The sequence below is a fragment of the Notamacropus eugenii genome, chromosome 5 (assembly GCF_028372415.1).
Source record: "Notamacropus eugenii isolate mMacEug1 chromosome 5, mMacEug1.pri_v2, whole genome shotgun sequence".
NCBI classification, from domain to species: domain Eukaryota; kingdom Metazoa; phylum Chordata; class Mammalia; order Diprotodontia; family Macropodidae; genus Notamacropus; species Notamacropus eugenii.
In genome coordinates this window covers 38,947,370-38,963,163 of record NC_092876.1, presented here as the reverse complement: position 1 = coordinate 38,963,163, position 15,794 = coordinate 38,947,370, and the positions used below count along the sequence as shown (strand labels likewise).

The window sequence follows — 15,794 nt, the reverse complement described above, 5'->3', positions numbered from 1 at the left end:
AAGAAAACTCCCAAATAGGGTCATAAAGAGTCAGACATGACTGAAATAACCCAACAACAAGGTACAGACTCAAGGTCCTTTACTAGTCTGATATCTCTCCTCTGGACAATCTCAATCTTATCAATGTTCTTTCTAAGATATGGCATCAGAACTAAACTCTGATATTTCAGAAGTGATGAGACCAGAGCTCCTTGAGGGCAGGGACTATTTTTTGCCTTTTTTTGATAAGGATCTAGCACTATGCCTAGCATATATTAAGTACTTAATAAATGTCTATTGATCCAAGAGCTGAGAGCAGAGATAAAATGAGACTGTATAACTTGTTTCTGACCTCATTCCTCTAACTCGGTTCTCTACCCTGGTTGTTTCCAAAAGGGGTAGCCATTCCTTTGGATTCCCTCTCCTTCTTCTCCATTCTATGTCTCTCCTCCAGGAGCTTCCTTCATTCCAACCCTTGCAGAGGCTATAAAACAACCAAAGATTTAATTCCCTCTTTTCTCTTTGGGAAAGATCATTACTGAAAAAAAAATTGCCTAAATCCTAGTTTCTGTGTACAGTGTAAAGGCCAGCGACAATTGAAAAGAAAACTGTTTTATGAGAATTTTTCCCCTTCCCTGAGTTTTTACCTTGCAAATCTCAGAAGATCTAGGTCAAGCCCCCAGTAGATCCTTGTCTATAGACTTTCTGATTGCTTCTACCTTCCAGTTATCCCAGCAGGTAACTATAGTTTGCATCCCTCAAATTTGAGCCAACTTCCTGCCCCAGTGTCCTTCTGTTCCGTAGACCACCTCTGGCTGGACCTCATTAGTGATTTTTTTAAAGACAAACATGCTCTGGAGGTGGGGGGTGAGTAGGAGGTAGAAATTCTCATTCTTTTCTGCTCAATGTTAATCTGGGAATTGGGCATTCCAGACACCTATAAAAACCCCAAAGCCTTTGATAATTGGGGGATGAAGGAGCTACAGCTTTCTTTTTATAGCTCATGGCTGTCAAGTATTTGGGGAATGTTATGGGCTACTAGATTTTTTTTAACGGCTAGCTTCCATTTGGGCTAGAGGAGATTCAAGTTTCTTAGCTACAGAAACATTTCCAAATGGTACTAACTCTCATCCATAGGTCATCTGATTAATCTTTTGTACACTACTTTGACCATATAGCCTTACCACCTATGAGCCATACGGGAAGCATGGGATTCTTTAAGACATGAGGTCATTAAAGATACATTTCTTGGAGGAGAAAAAGTACAACCTTCTGGGGCCCAGAGCAACCCATGAGAAACTCTGATGTTTTCTGAATGGCGTCATGAAGCTAGGGTATAAAATAAGCCAGAGAAATGTGACATTAGCCAACTTATTTTACCCACGGCCTCCCGCCTCAGGGCAGCCGAGTGGGCTCGATCCCCCGATTTATAAATAGATTGAGCGCAAGACAAATGAGGGTGATCAATCATACTCAGAGTTCTCACCTCCCATCCAAAGTTTGTCTCCTTCAGCGTGGTCCTGGGCACTGTCATGAAAGGCCCCAGACGTTCCCCGACTTCCATCTTCCTCTTGGCCCAGATTCCAAGTCCGGCTCCTGGAATTGAGGACTCTCGGAGCTCAAAGTCTGGTGGGATTGGAATGTCATCTGGAATGTAGACAGGGGCCTCATAAGGTGAACCCTCCTTTGGGGTAAAATCCTCACTGGTGGGAAAGGGGGAAGGTGGTCCCATGGGGATGGGAGACATGATGCTGTCCTCGGTCTCTTCCTCTGCACTTTCACCAGCCAAGAGGTCCGGGTCTGTCTCATACATATTATTTACAATATCGCTGTCACCTAGAGAAAATAAAGAAGGGTTTTAGGCTGAGTAGTAAACCCTTCCCACAACATGAGAAGTCATGAAATGAGTTGGGGAAAGGAAGGATTATCAACAAAATGGAAAAAAAAAAACTAGGTCTTAATTCAGTGCTGTAACCATTTATTAAGTACCTGTTATCTACAAGGTACCACTTCAGATGGTGTGGATGAAAGGTAGATCGAACACCAGCTCTATCTTCCCTTTACCACTTGAGAGTGGAGAAATCCATTTCTAAGTAAATATGAGAGAGTGTGTGTGGGGGGAGGGGGGGAGAGTGTAGAGGAAAACCTTCGGGACAAGGCTATAAGGAAATCCTGGAAGGGAAGGAAGGATCATGGAACAGCAGAAATGGAAGGGACACAAGAGATATCTTGTCCAACACATATTTCATAAAGGATTCTATTACATCATACTGAATCAGTAGTCATCCAGTCTTTGCTTGAAGACTTCCATTGAAGTGTAGTGCTCACCACTTCTGGAGGTATCCCATCCCATCATGGGGTAACTTTAAATGTCAGAATCTGGGATGCTCAAAGTCTCAAAAGACCTTTAGAGGTCATCTTGTTCAGCCCTTTCATTCTACAAATGAGGAAATGGAGGCCTAGGAAGGTTGTGGCTTGTCTAAGGTCATAAAAGTAGCAAGGTTTGAACCCAGGTCCTCTGGCTGTGGAGGCAGAACTTTTTCCTGACATCAGATCATTTTTTATTCTTGGGAGGAATGAGGAAGTCTACCAGGGGGAGTGGCACATGAGACGGAAAGGGAAGGATTTCATTGAGTTTGTAGGGAAGTCAAAGGTCATCATCTCACATATCCTTTTGTCTCCTGGCAATACCACACCTAAATCTTTCTGGACAAAGGAAAATCTAGCCTATTTTTAAAGGTCTCCAAGTATGGGGTTCTAAAACTTCTTCCTGTTATCGAGACTTTTCAACCATCACTATGCACAAGTTCTTCCTTCTATCTAATGTAAAGCCTTCACACTGTAATTAAGGCTCACTTCCTCTTATCTGATCCTAAAAGAAGTTAAATAAAAGCTTCTGACTATTCATGGCCTTGGAGACAGAAGGTGAAATCATGTGTATGATGGGAAACCCAATACTCATTTAACTTCTAAACATTTTTTGGCCATATATTTCATCAACTTCTGAGGCCCAGATGCCAAAGAGATAGATTCTTTTCAAGCTAGACCTTGATATCCCACTGGAAGGCACCCACAACATCCTTTCTCACAGAGATGTTTCCCCATGCCCAGAATGTGTTCCTTCCTGACTTCTGCCTTGTAGACACTCTCTTTTATTTAAATTAAATTTTATTTTATTTTTAGCTATTACTTTTCTCCCCCAACACACATACGCACCTTTCCCTTGCCCTCCCCATGTGAAAAATTAAAAAAAAAACAACCTCATTACAAACATGTAAGCAAGTGAGATAAATCTCCATGTTAACCAAAACTCACTTTTTCCAAAGCTCACCTCAGTAACTGGGAGCCTTTCCTCACCCCCCCCCCCAGTTTCTAGTGCTTCCTTCACAATTATCTTACATGTATTTTATACATAGTCATATGTTGTGCCAAACTAATTGAATGAAAACTCTGAGGACAGAGGCAGTTACATTTTTTTCCTTGGTGTATCCCCACCACTTAGCCCAGTGCCTGCCCTTAAAGGGGCTTAAGAAAGACTGTGTATAAATTGATTGAAGAAGCTAGCAAACTATGAGGAGAAGAAAGCAGGGATGATAGGACTGGATAGAGGAAAAGGAAAGAATTAGGAAAAGGGAGAACTTGGAGAACGAGGTACTAAATTAAAGGAGGGACATTCACTTCACTTTCATTCCTGCCTAAATCACTTTAGCCTAGTTAATAATCCAAAGACATAATCAGTTTGACCCTCTTTCTCCCCATCCACCACCCTACTGCCAATGGTGTATTCCCTGTGTCCTAGTTCATACAAAACTGTGGAAAGCAAAGTCCCAGGGAAAAGATGATTTTCATGCCCCAGAGTGAAAAAAAAAAAGAAAAAAAAACAGATTTAATATTTTCACACACTGGCTGCTAACAGATTCACTCAAAGACTAGCAAAATGTTTTCTTTCAAAAGCAACCAAAGTCTTGGGGGGGGGGGGGGAATCATGGGGATAACACTTATTTAATTTAGCGGCATTCACAGAAGTAATTATTACATTTTAAGTGGCCAACGGTTCCTTTTTAATTGACTCCTAGGATCCTTTCAGAAATTCGACAACAAAAACTACAGCTGTTGCTTCCCTCCACCCTAAGGATCTGGAGTTGTTTAGGTTTCAAAGAACACCCCCATAAAACATCCCCACGGAATGCCTGCAGAATAGAGGTAAATTATGAGAGGGGGTAATTAACATGCCACCTTATTATCTGGAATTGGTAACTGCACTGAGCTAACAAACAAAATGAGGCTGGGGAACTCGCTGTCTGTACAATGCACTTCCTTCAGATCCTGAAGGGTGTGGACCCCCTTTTTTTCTCCCCTTTCCAGTACAATTAGGGAATGTGTGATTATTTCTGAGAGCTAAGGCTAGAATTAAAAGTCAGGAAACTTTCCCAAAAGTTGAGTAAAAGGCATTATGGTTCAGTAGAACAATGGCTGTATTTTGATGTCTGAAGAACGGGGTTTAAATCTTGTCTCTTCTGTTTTCTGCCTGTGTGATGTAGGGCAAGGCACATCCCAGGGACCAATGTCAGTATCTTCCTTCTATAAAATGAGGGGGTTTGATGACTTCTGATGTCTCTGACTGAGCTAAATCTCTGAGCCTAGAGTCTTCTCAGAGCTTTTAAATTTTCTTTGTTTCTTGATTTGACTTGCAAAAATAAAATAAAATAAAATTATCACTGAGTGTTGAAAAGTCAGCACTTTTGGGGGAGTGAGGTAGGGGGGTATGTTTAATCTATGAGCCAAGCAACTAAAGGATTCGTGGGAGGGAGGAAGGATTTTCTGCTGATTAAAGCATGGTCCCTCCATTAGCTCTCCTGACTGGCTGGTGGGGTACGCTTATCCTCTCTGCATCTCCATCTCATCCCCTGTAATTGTGGTGAGAAATCAGCTTTACTCCCTAGATTGGCTGAGATGCTTAATTAGTATGGTTGAATTTTGGGTGTAACAAACAACACTAGGAAAAACACAGTTTAGTAATCAGGTAAGGCAGAAGGAAATGGGTCAGATACCCCACGTCCAGGCTGCAGTTCTGGCATAGACAGGTATGCCTACCAGTAAGGTTTAGGTTTAAAAGACTGGTTTCTTTCAGTGAAAGAACCCAAATCAGACTCTTTTGGAGAGGCATATGGGGCATCACCCCCAAATAGACACCTCTTTAAAACAAGGCTGGTTGGAAATTTTCAGCACGTGGACAGACTAAGTTCAGAGTAATTTGTTAAAGTACCACTAGAGCTTGCAATACCAAGGCAGGCCTACAATCACTGCTAACCAGCCTTCAATTATGGCCGGAGTATCCCCGGTCACTATTCTCTGGCACAGCAGAAGGTAGTGCCAACAACATCAGGTTTTGTGTCTTTCCCTCCTCCCGCTCTCTCTTTACAACTTTAGAAATCATCATGATACAATTCTATGTTATTTACTTGTAAGGAAACCTGAAATTTTTTATTTGGGTTTTGTGGTTGTTTCAGGTTATGGGATCATGGTTGTGTGGGCCATTTCCCAAGAATCCTTCAGGGAGGCCTGCCCATAGAAGAAAAATAAAGTTGCTGGGGAGGAAATAGAAAGGGAAGGGGTAAGAGGAAGAAGAGGAGAAACCGTAACCAGACTCTTGCCAGGAAATACCAACCTTCTTCATTTCTTATTAGCAATAACCCACCCTATAAGACTTTCCTCCTGTGGGAGAATCCTCTGACCCATTCTTTGTTTGGTTTATTAAGTTCAGGCTGAATTTCTGTTGGGAAATGTGTCATAGACAGCCCAAATTGTTAGCAGTCAATGCACAGAGCTTGGAAGTTAAGAAATCCAACTGGATCCGCAATGCGTAGGCTGTTCATTAATTCATCTATCCATTGATTCATCCATTGATTGACTGATTCATTTATACATTCATCCCCTGAGAGATGCTATAACTAAAGTCCTGTTCCAGACTCCTTTTCAGCCATCTCAACTCAACTGGGCACCTTCTCCTCTATAATATTCTAAGATAATAGCTTCAGAGCTGAAAGGGACTATGGAAGTCATATTGCAGATGAGAAACCTGAGATTCAGAGACTAGCCGTGATCACATAGCCAGTAAGTGTCTGAGGCAGGATTCAGATGGAGATCTTCCTAATCCCACAGCCACCACACTATTTACTGCAACAGCCTGTCTTTTTTTTTTTTAATCACTGTTTCCATTATGTCTCTACAGTTCCTTCTCAGTGACTGACCACATAGCCTTGCCTTTCTCTTTGAGGGTCTTCTATACCTCCAGCTTAAGGTGATAATGGATTTTTACATTCACAAAGAATCTTTGGATTAATGTTTCAGGGTCTCTGTCTGCTTCCTTCCCATACCCTGGCCAACTCCACCAAGAGGTACCCAGTTCCAAATCCTACCCAGTGTCATGCTTAGGCAAGGATCAAAGTGATATTTCTGACCATCAGGGTGAATGTAACCAGGTCAGCAAAGGGGTATCTGGAGAGCTACTTATCAAGAGTTAACAGGAGCTACTGTATCAGAGTGGCTGCTGGGGTGCACTAGAGAAACCTGGGTTCAAGTCTTCCCTTTCATATTTATTACCTGGATTATCATGGACAAGCAGCTTCAACTCTGAATCTCTGGGAATAATCCCTATCATACCTACATCGTATGGTTGTTTGGGGGCTCAAACCAGATGATGTCTGTGAAGTATGAGATAAAAAAAATATGAGAGAAAATCTCATTCTATGATGAGAAAAAATTGTATAAGGGCATATATGTATATACATATACTTTATATTACATATTATAAATTTGAGGGGATTTATGTATGTATATACTGACATACATAGGTGAAGAGGAGCTAGACCGATAATTTCATTGGTATAAATAATAGTAACTGTATTTATATGACGCTTTAAGGTTTGCAAAACTCTTTACATATCAACTTATTTGATCCTCTCCCAGTTAAGGCAGTCTCTTCTACCAAGAGAGATTGGCACCTTCTCTCTGAGCACCAAGAGGTTTTGTGACTTGCTCAGACTCATAAAGTCTGTATGAGTTAACAGAAAAATTTGAATGCAGATCTTCCCAACTCAAAAGCCAGCTCACTTTGACAAATGATACATGTATATGTGAATATGCATTTGTGCATATATAATATATGTTTGCCTGTATATGCAGATATGTATAGATATATTTACACACACTTATTATATATGTATAATTATACAAACATACATGTATGCATATGTATAATTATATGTATATAATATAGTGTTATGTGTTATATTGTGTATGCATAATATAATGTAATGTAATACAATACAATATAATGTAATGCAATGTAATATAACAATGTAATATAACGTATATTATAATTATAATATAAAATATAATTTCATTATATAATATAATAAATAATATGGTATTATATGATGGTAATATAACATAACATAACATAATATATCATTATGTATAACATGTAAACATTATATTACATGTAGATATGTTTTATATAATATGTATTGTGTTATGTATATATTATTATATAATGTGTGTGATAATAAATATGATTTCATATTATATCACATATAGTATCTATCCTATAGTTTATATATGATATCATATACAAATATAAACATATATGTCTCTGCGTGTGATATATCAATGATATAGTACAAATGTTACGCATGATATATTTGTGCATGTAATATATGTGTATAATATTATAACTGTCCTCATTTTAGAGATGAGGAAGCTGAAAACGGAGAGGAAATTCAATGCATTGCCTTTTGAACTTGTCATCTCTATGGCTGTTACTCGAACAAAGCATAGACTCCACTAAACCTGTGATCTTGAGTCACCAAGGCAGGAAGGGTTTTTTTGGTTGCTATTGGCTTGTTTGTTTTGAGTTAGCCTCTAACTTATTGTATTTCTTTATTTATTGTCTGCCAAGGTTCATAAACTGGAGTCTGTGAACTTGGGGAGATAGATATGGAGGAGGGGCAGGTGTGTGTATGCATGTGTATGTGTGTATATGCATATGTATGCATGTATATGTATGTGTAACCACACATATACATATGTGTGAGTATGTATCTATACAGAGACACATGTACATCACATGTATATGTATGAATATACCTATATGCATGTATATGTGCATGTACTGTATTTAGGTAAGTATATATTAATATATATAAAACTATTTCAAAATAATTGGTTTCCTTTGAAGTCCTATTTATTTTATCTTCTGCATTTAAAATATGATTCTGAGAAAGGATCGGGAGGTCCCGCCAGACTAACTGCCAAAGGGTCCATGACAAACTAGATGAAGAACCTTTCTCTTAGTGGCTTTACAGAGACAGTTCAGAACGCAATAGCATCCTGTAGCAGGTATCTAAGAAACACAGTAAGTATTTAAGAAATGCTTGTCTCCTTAGGCCCTTGCAAAAAAAAAAAAAAAAAAAGCAAGAATGTGGATTATAAACTCCTTGAAGGTAGGGATTGTTTACGTTTTCGTTTAATCTGTCTTTACCTTAGCATGATGCCTTAGGCTCTTCATGAATGCTCATTAAATTGAATTCATCGACAAAGAACCAGTAGTGGAAAATCTTCATCCGAGATTCGACCCTTGCAGGGTGGTGTAGAGATATCTCTCAGTCCCCTACTACTCTCATGGGCCCCCTGAGATTAAGAGGAGGACAGAAAAGCACATTTCCCATTCCCCAAGCCTCCTGAGCAGAATTTTGGGACCTGATTTCGCAGTTAAATGCACTACAATATGACTGAGGAGTAAAGCCCTAGATGTTCCATCGTAATAAAGACAACAAACGATCCATTGTGGGTCCCAGTGAACTGAGAGGGTCTCCCACAGTGCATATTAATGAGTGACCTGTGATGTAATGGGGGGATAGCACCCCACAAAAACGACCATTTTCATCATGAAACACATTTCTCATGGCCAAAGCCAAGAAATTAGTTAATAACATTAGCTATATCCTTCATGTCTTACTCCAAAGTTCAGAGAGATTTTTCTTATACCCCTTCCCCAAAGAAAACTAATTTATTCCAGGAGGAATCTTGCTTTCCTCAAATTTTCCTCTTCCAATTTTTCCCCCATATTCTCTGCTATAACTCACAAGTGCCTGCTGTAACTTACAAGCGCCTGTCTGCTGTAACTTACACATGTTTCCTCTAGTAAAAAGTACAGCGGGTTCCTTACGCAAACATGACCCCAGAAACAAGCTTTCCTAAGTATTATAGGCCATAATCCTGAAACTACTTGTGGTTACTGTAAATGTGCTCTCTTCTGGTATTAGCAAGTCAGATGCTTTGCTGCATGCCGTCTGATTAGCCTCTTAATTCCAACGGAGGAGTTGAGAAAGGGCTCTGAGCTAGCTAGGCGACAGAGCTGCTGCTACCAGATGTAGGTACAAGATGCTGGTTGTTTCCGCCTGACTTCCATGAACTGTGGGTGGGGGAATGACAACAGAAGGGAACACTGAGGAACCTTCCATGGCATCTTGTCCAAATGTGAATTTGGGGCTTTCTTTTTGGTGGAGTGAAATGTAAAAGGGCTCTCTGAGAGGTAGGGTAGAGGCACAAGTCCTGGCATGTGGTAGGTACTTCATAACTGCTCTTTGACTTGACTTAACTTGGAGGGACCTGCATTTGAGTCAAGCCTCTGACACTTATTAGCTATGTGGTCATTTAACTCAGCAGTCTTCATGTCAGTATACCAAGTCCATGAGTAAATGAATGAAATACAAAAACAGATTCTGATCTATCTTAAACTTTATTGCTAAGTCTATGAGAGTGACCTGAACCTCCAGGTTTTAGATCATGGGCTCCAATAACATTAGCTTACATTTCTGTATTACTTTGAAATCTATAAAGTACTGGACCCTAACTGTAACCCTTAGTCTCACAGCTAGTGAGAAGCAGGATTTGAAGTCGTCTTTCTTAGTCCATTTCTAAAAACTCTATTCAACTATACTGGCCACGTTGCTAGTGCTGTGTATAATGAGAAAAAAAATCATTCTTCTATCACTACCTAACCTGCTTCACAAGGATATTGTATCATAGTGATGTTCAGAGCACTGGACTTGGAATTAGGAAGACCTGAATTCAAATCTTGCCTCAGGTTATTTACTACCTGTTTGACAAATCATTTCACCTTTTTCACAGACACTGTATATTGAAAGTTTTAGCAGCAAGTCAGATGCAAAAGTCCAGAACTTTATAGGTTTCAAAGCAATACAGAAGTGAAAGCTATTACTATTGGAGCTTGTGGCCAAAAACTTTCTCCCTTCCCATGGCTCTGGGTTCTCAGGATTGTTTCTGGAGGTCTAACCCAAGAGGGCTGATTTCTTCTTTATCCTGCCTCACCTCGAAGTGCCTGAAGTCTCCATAAAGTACCTGTAATGTACAGTTCTTAAGCTGGGGAAGTCTACTCTCAAGAACATCTTTAACTTGCTCAGAAGTTTCAGGGCAGCTTCCTACCCCATGGTAACCATTCCAGTCCCAGGGAGGGCCAACTGGCATGTCAGTCTATGGAGAGGGGGAAGCACCTCTGACAAGTGTCCCTTCTGAGCTGTAGTCAGGCAATCATCAGGAGTTCTTTATGCTGGTCAGCAAGGTGCCAGTGGACATCATTATATTACCTGGAGTGGTGCCTTTCACATGCCTCTGAACAGCCCCATGCCTGAAATCTCCCTAAAGCCATACAGGAAGATTTGGGGAAAGCAGCTAGCTTATCAATTTGCCTTTAATAACTGAGGAGAACAAGAATCTAAATGAAATGAGGAATCAAACAGCCAAGAATGAGTGGCATCAACCAAACCCACAGGAACCACTGAAGGAATCATAATAATGGGGACTGCATTTCTAATGCACTTGTAGGTTTGTAAAACACTTTCCTCACAACAACCCTATCAGGTCTTATTGTCTCCATTTCACAGATGAGGAAGCTGAGCTTTAGAGAATTTAAGGGGTTTGCCCAGGGTCACAAGTTAGTAAATGAAGTGGGATTCAACCCAAGTTTCCTAATTGCAAGTCCAGCCCACTCTCTGCTAGGCAATGTTACCTCCTCTGTAAGTACAAGTGAAAATGCTGTGTGTTGTTCCAGAGAAGGACAACAAGAAGAAAATAAACAATCTTCATTTGTAACTAGTAAGAAAACACAACAATTCTCTTTCCAACTTTATGGAATGTGACCAAATTCCCTGAAGTATTCCTGGCTTATTTTGGGTCAGACTCTTGTTTGGATTGGTTTATAATTGTGGGCTAGAAATCAGGCACATGCTACCATCCCACCAAAGAAAAACAATAAAAGTTTGGAAGGAAGGATAAGAAGTCCCTGCCTTGCTACCAAACAGAATCACAACATCACCAAATGCTGGCGTTGGAAGAGATCAGAAGAGCCGTCTGGTCCAATCTCTCCCTGAACAAGGATCCCTTTAACTTAGATACCTTTGGCTCCCACAAGCCATTCTGCCTAGCCATGAACCTATAGAGAAGCATTGCCTGTGATGAAACTCATTTAGACTTCTAACAGCATCATCAACCAGTGGTCCCAGATTCAGAGGTAGAAGAGACCCCAGGGAACATCTAGTGTTACTCTCTCACTTTACAAGTGAGGGAAACTGAGGCTCAGGGAAATGAGGAGACTTGCTCAAAGTTATACAGGTAGTATGCGCTAGAGGGAGTATTTGAATTCATGTCCTCTAATCTAATAGAATCTGAACTATTTCCTCTGGACTGCACAACCTATTTCATTTCCTTAGTTACTCTTATATAATTATATAATTATAAATTAGTTTTATATAACATTATGTCACTTCTCCCATCTTACCCCCACCAGAAACTTTGGCATCTGTGATAAGGATGCCAAAGAGGAGAATCAATACTAGTTTTTTTAAAAAAACAACCAAAGGAACTTGTTTTTTATAGAAGAAACTGAAAATTTGGAGATTATTTCTCAATGGAGCTGTAGCTCACATTAGTCACAAGAATTTAAAACCAACTCATTAATTTGTCCTGTGACCAAAGATAAAAATCCACCACAATTTATGGCTGATCTGAGAGAGAGAGAGAGAGAGAGAGAGAGAGAGAGAGAGAGAGAGAGAGAGAGAGAGAGAGAGAGAGAGAAAGAGAGACAGAGACAGAGACAGAGACAGACAGAGACAGAGACAGAGACAGACAGAGACAGAGACAGACAGAGACAGACAGAGACAGAGACACACAAAAAGAGAGACAGACAGAGAGAGCTTCATATTAATTTAAAAAAAATTAATTGGAAAATGACTTTTCAAAATATCTTTCTGAAAGAAAATGGACCTCTAGGGAACTTGAATGGAAAGCTCCTCTCCAAGATAAACATTATGGTGCATCTATACTACTATGATGACAAAGATGATGATGATGACGATGACGACGATGACTACTTATGCCTACTACTATTAACAATAGTAATAACCACAACTTACAGGGTTCGGCATCACCTTCCAACTATCCAATGAGATAGGCAATGCATGCTAGAGATATTCTAGAAGCAGAAGTGACCTTAGTATTCATCGAGTCCTCACTTTATGGATGAGGAAAACTGAGGCTCTGAGAGATGAAATGACTTGCTTGAAACCAAACAGCTAGTAAGTGGCAGAATTAGGATTTGAACCTGAGGTTTTCTAAATGCTAGGTCTACCATTTTATTTCTGTTTAGGACATACATCTCAGAGAAGTTAAGTAACTTTACCCATCAGCTAATAACACAGATCTCTCCTACCTCCAAGTCTAAAGCTCTTTTCTGTTATTTCCTGTTTCAGAGAAATTAAACTGTCTAATAAAAATAACAATATTTATATGACATTTTAAGGTCTACATATATTATTTCATGTATCCTCACAGTAGACCTGGGAGGTGAGTGCTTTTATTCTCACCTCCCCACCTTTTATTATTCCCATTTTACAGACAAGGAAAATGAGGCAGACTGAAGTTACATGATTTGCCCAGGGTCTCAAAGCAAATGAGTGTCTAAACAAGATTCAAACTCACATCTTGTTGACTCCCCAGTTCAGTACTTATGTCACCTAGATGCCTCAGCTATCCAAACAAGGTTTCAAAAAGTCACTTGAAAGGAAAACAAAAACATGAATTATTTAAATTGACTGACCAAACTGATTGAATTCACCTGGTTAATTTTCCACTTGCCTTTTCCCTATGTAGACTTATAGGCTGGAAAGGACCTTTCTTTTTAGATTTACAATTAGCTGCTCTCTTTTAACAAAGGATTTCTTTGGGTGAACGAAAAAATAACGCCTAGGGAAACATTTCAAAATGTTTCTTAACATGTCTTTCCCTTAATAAAAGCTATGTCCAAGTAGCTCTTTATTCAATTCATGTGTCATATTTCCCGCAAAAGTAAAGGTTAGCGGGGTGAGCTCCAGAAATATTTTCACAAAACAGTCTATTAGCATCAGACTTACAATGAGGAGGTTGCTGTCCACAGCTAGCTTGACTTCTCTGAATGGGTTTCTCACTTGCACTATTTCATTAAGGATAACAGTCCTTGGAGAGGTTTCTAGTTAAATAGTAGCAGTGACTGAGTGGCAACCTAGGGCTCTGTGCACTGTGCAGATATGACTGAGGTTGGGATGTGTTAGTAAATGTTTAACAAACAGCTCTCCACCAAAAAAAAGAAAGAGAGAGAGAGAGAGAAAGAGGGAGAAAGAGAGAAAGAAAAAGAGAGAGAGAGAAAGAAAGGAGGGAGGACGGAGGGAGGAAAGAAACAGAAAGACAGAAGGAAAGAAAGAAAGAAAGAAAGAAAGAAAGAAAGAAAGAAAGAAAGAAAGAAAGAAAGAAAGAAAGAAAGAGAAAGAAAGGAAAACAAAAAAAGGAAAAAAGCACAGTACATTTCTAAGTTTAATCACCTTTTAAAGTCTAGGTAATCAAGTAAACAACAAATCAAACCCTGACTGACAGCATTTGCTGATTTCCAGGGTGAAAATGCTCACTCTGAAAATTTACCAAATGTCTCTCAGGGACTAATTCGAGCTGCCTCTAGCACACTCCTTGTCCTTGGTAGTGACTGAATCAGCTCCATCTCACAGTACTCCAAGTTTTCTCACTGAGTCTTAGAGAAGGGAGGGAAAAGGAATAAGCATTTATTAAGTATCTACTATGTGCCAGGCACTGTGCTATTTTATCATTTATGGGAGAGGGTTAGGGAGCAAGAAGGACTTATAGCAAAGGAAGAGAAAAGTCGCACAAAACCCAAGACACCATAGTACATGGCAAGGCTCAAGTCACATTCCTCCTCCACCATGGAGCCTTCCCTGACATCCTCAGCTCTTCAAATGTTTCTAGAGAACCTTGCCTGGCCTGCCCTTTGTCCTCATCACATTCTACTTTGATACCCGTCTGCTTTTTGTCCATGTCACAAAATCACAGAATCTCAGAGTTACCTGCATGTGATTATTAAGCATTTGCTACAGGATTCCCATTCAGGGAGAGTCCACCACCTCTCATGATAGCCCTTTCGAGCAGGCAGTGTGGTACAGTGGTTAGCTAGCTGAACATGGAGTCATAAAAATCTAACATCAAATCCCAAATAGTATAGAACAGAGATGGGACTGAAATCCAGTCTTGTATATTAGAGTATGACCTAATGTCTTAAAATTTTTTGATGGTTTGTTTCTCAATCTTTACGTAGTCAATTTAAAGTAAGAATAGTTATAACCAAGCTTTTATTTATTTAGTTTGTTTGAGGAATAAAAAATTTCATTTAGTTTGATAGATAAAAAATGTCATTTATAATTAAGATAGTTATAATTAAATGAATAATAATAGGTGTTCACCTTAAATTAAAAAGAATCCCCTGGATGCAAACCTGAATGTAATGTGTCACACAGGCTCATATCTCCTATATTATGTTTATTATAGTATACTTATTATGTTATTATTTTATCTTTTATTATGTAAGCTACTTAAGGGCTGGTACAATATTATTTTTCATTCATGTATCCACTGTGCTCAACACAACCCCTTATATATTGTAGCTAATTAATAAATATTTGTGGTATCTAACTGAATTTAGGAATCCCTAGCATCTGTAATTAGTTATTAAAACATTCCGGAAGCAATATTTGGTTCACTTTTGAGCCAATCACAATGCCCAATACTTTGAGGAGACAGAAAAAGGTGGAGTCTGAGAGTCCAGTCAAGCTCGGAATGGTTTTTTAAGGGGCCCTATGACCAATGAAAAGACACAGAATCAATGTTCTTCTTATATAGTAAAAGCAGCTAAAAAAAGGTCAGTCCTGGAGGATAGCTATGCCTTTTACGTTTTTCAGATAAAAGATAGACAGACTTTGGCTGAAGGTAATTCTCAATGGCAAACCCCTCCAAAGAAACACATAGAAATCTATAGCTCATGAGAATTTCACAAAGACCATCTAAGTCACTGAACATATGGAAGTTTGGTAGAGGAAATGGTGAGTGGGAATGGGAGGAAGGGACGGGGAAAGGAGATGCCAAATAAGTTATGAAAAAACACAAATGAAACCTATTGAAGAAATATATAATCCATAATCCAGAATCTCAGACTCTAGGCTTACATGGAACAGGTTCAATTTGAGTGGTTTCTTTAAAAAAAAAATAGCAAAAACAAAAACTATTCCCTGCATCATTTTGCCCCCACTCAGGTTTCCCTGGGAACCTCAGAATTTGGCTCATTTTCCCCTACCACGAATTTCCTCTGAGAAAGTGAGGCTATGGCCTGTGTCTTGGTGTCTGCAGATATGATTCAAAGG

The 15,794-nt window shown here is 39.4% G+C and overlaps 1 protein-coding gene across 4 annotated transcripts in view; it reads right to left on the bottom strand.

Moving 5' to 3' along the window:
• Positions 1-15,794, bottom strand: part of PRDM16 (PR/SET domain 16) — a 635,076-nt gene that overhangs the window by 417,844 nt on the left and 201,438 nt on the right. For all 4 annotated transcript variants that reach the window (XM_072608625.1, XM_072608629.1, XM_072608626.1 and 1 more), the window contains exon 2: positions 1,466-1,815. In XM_072608625.1, the coding sequence (XP_072464726.1) occupies positions 1,466-1,815 (350 nt within the window). The remainder of the gene's footprint in view (positions 1-1,465; positions 1,816-15,794) is intronic.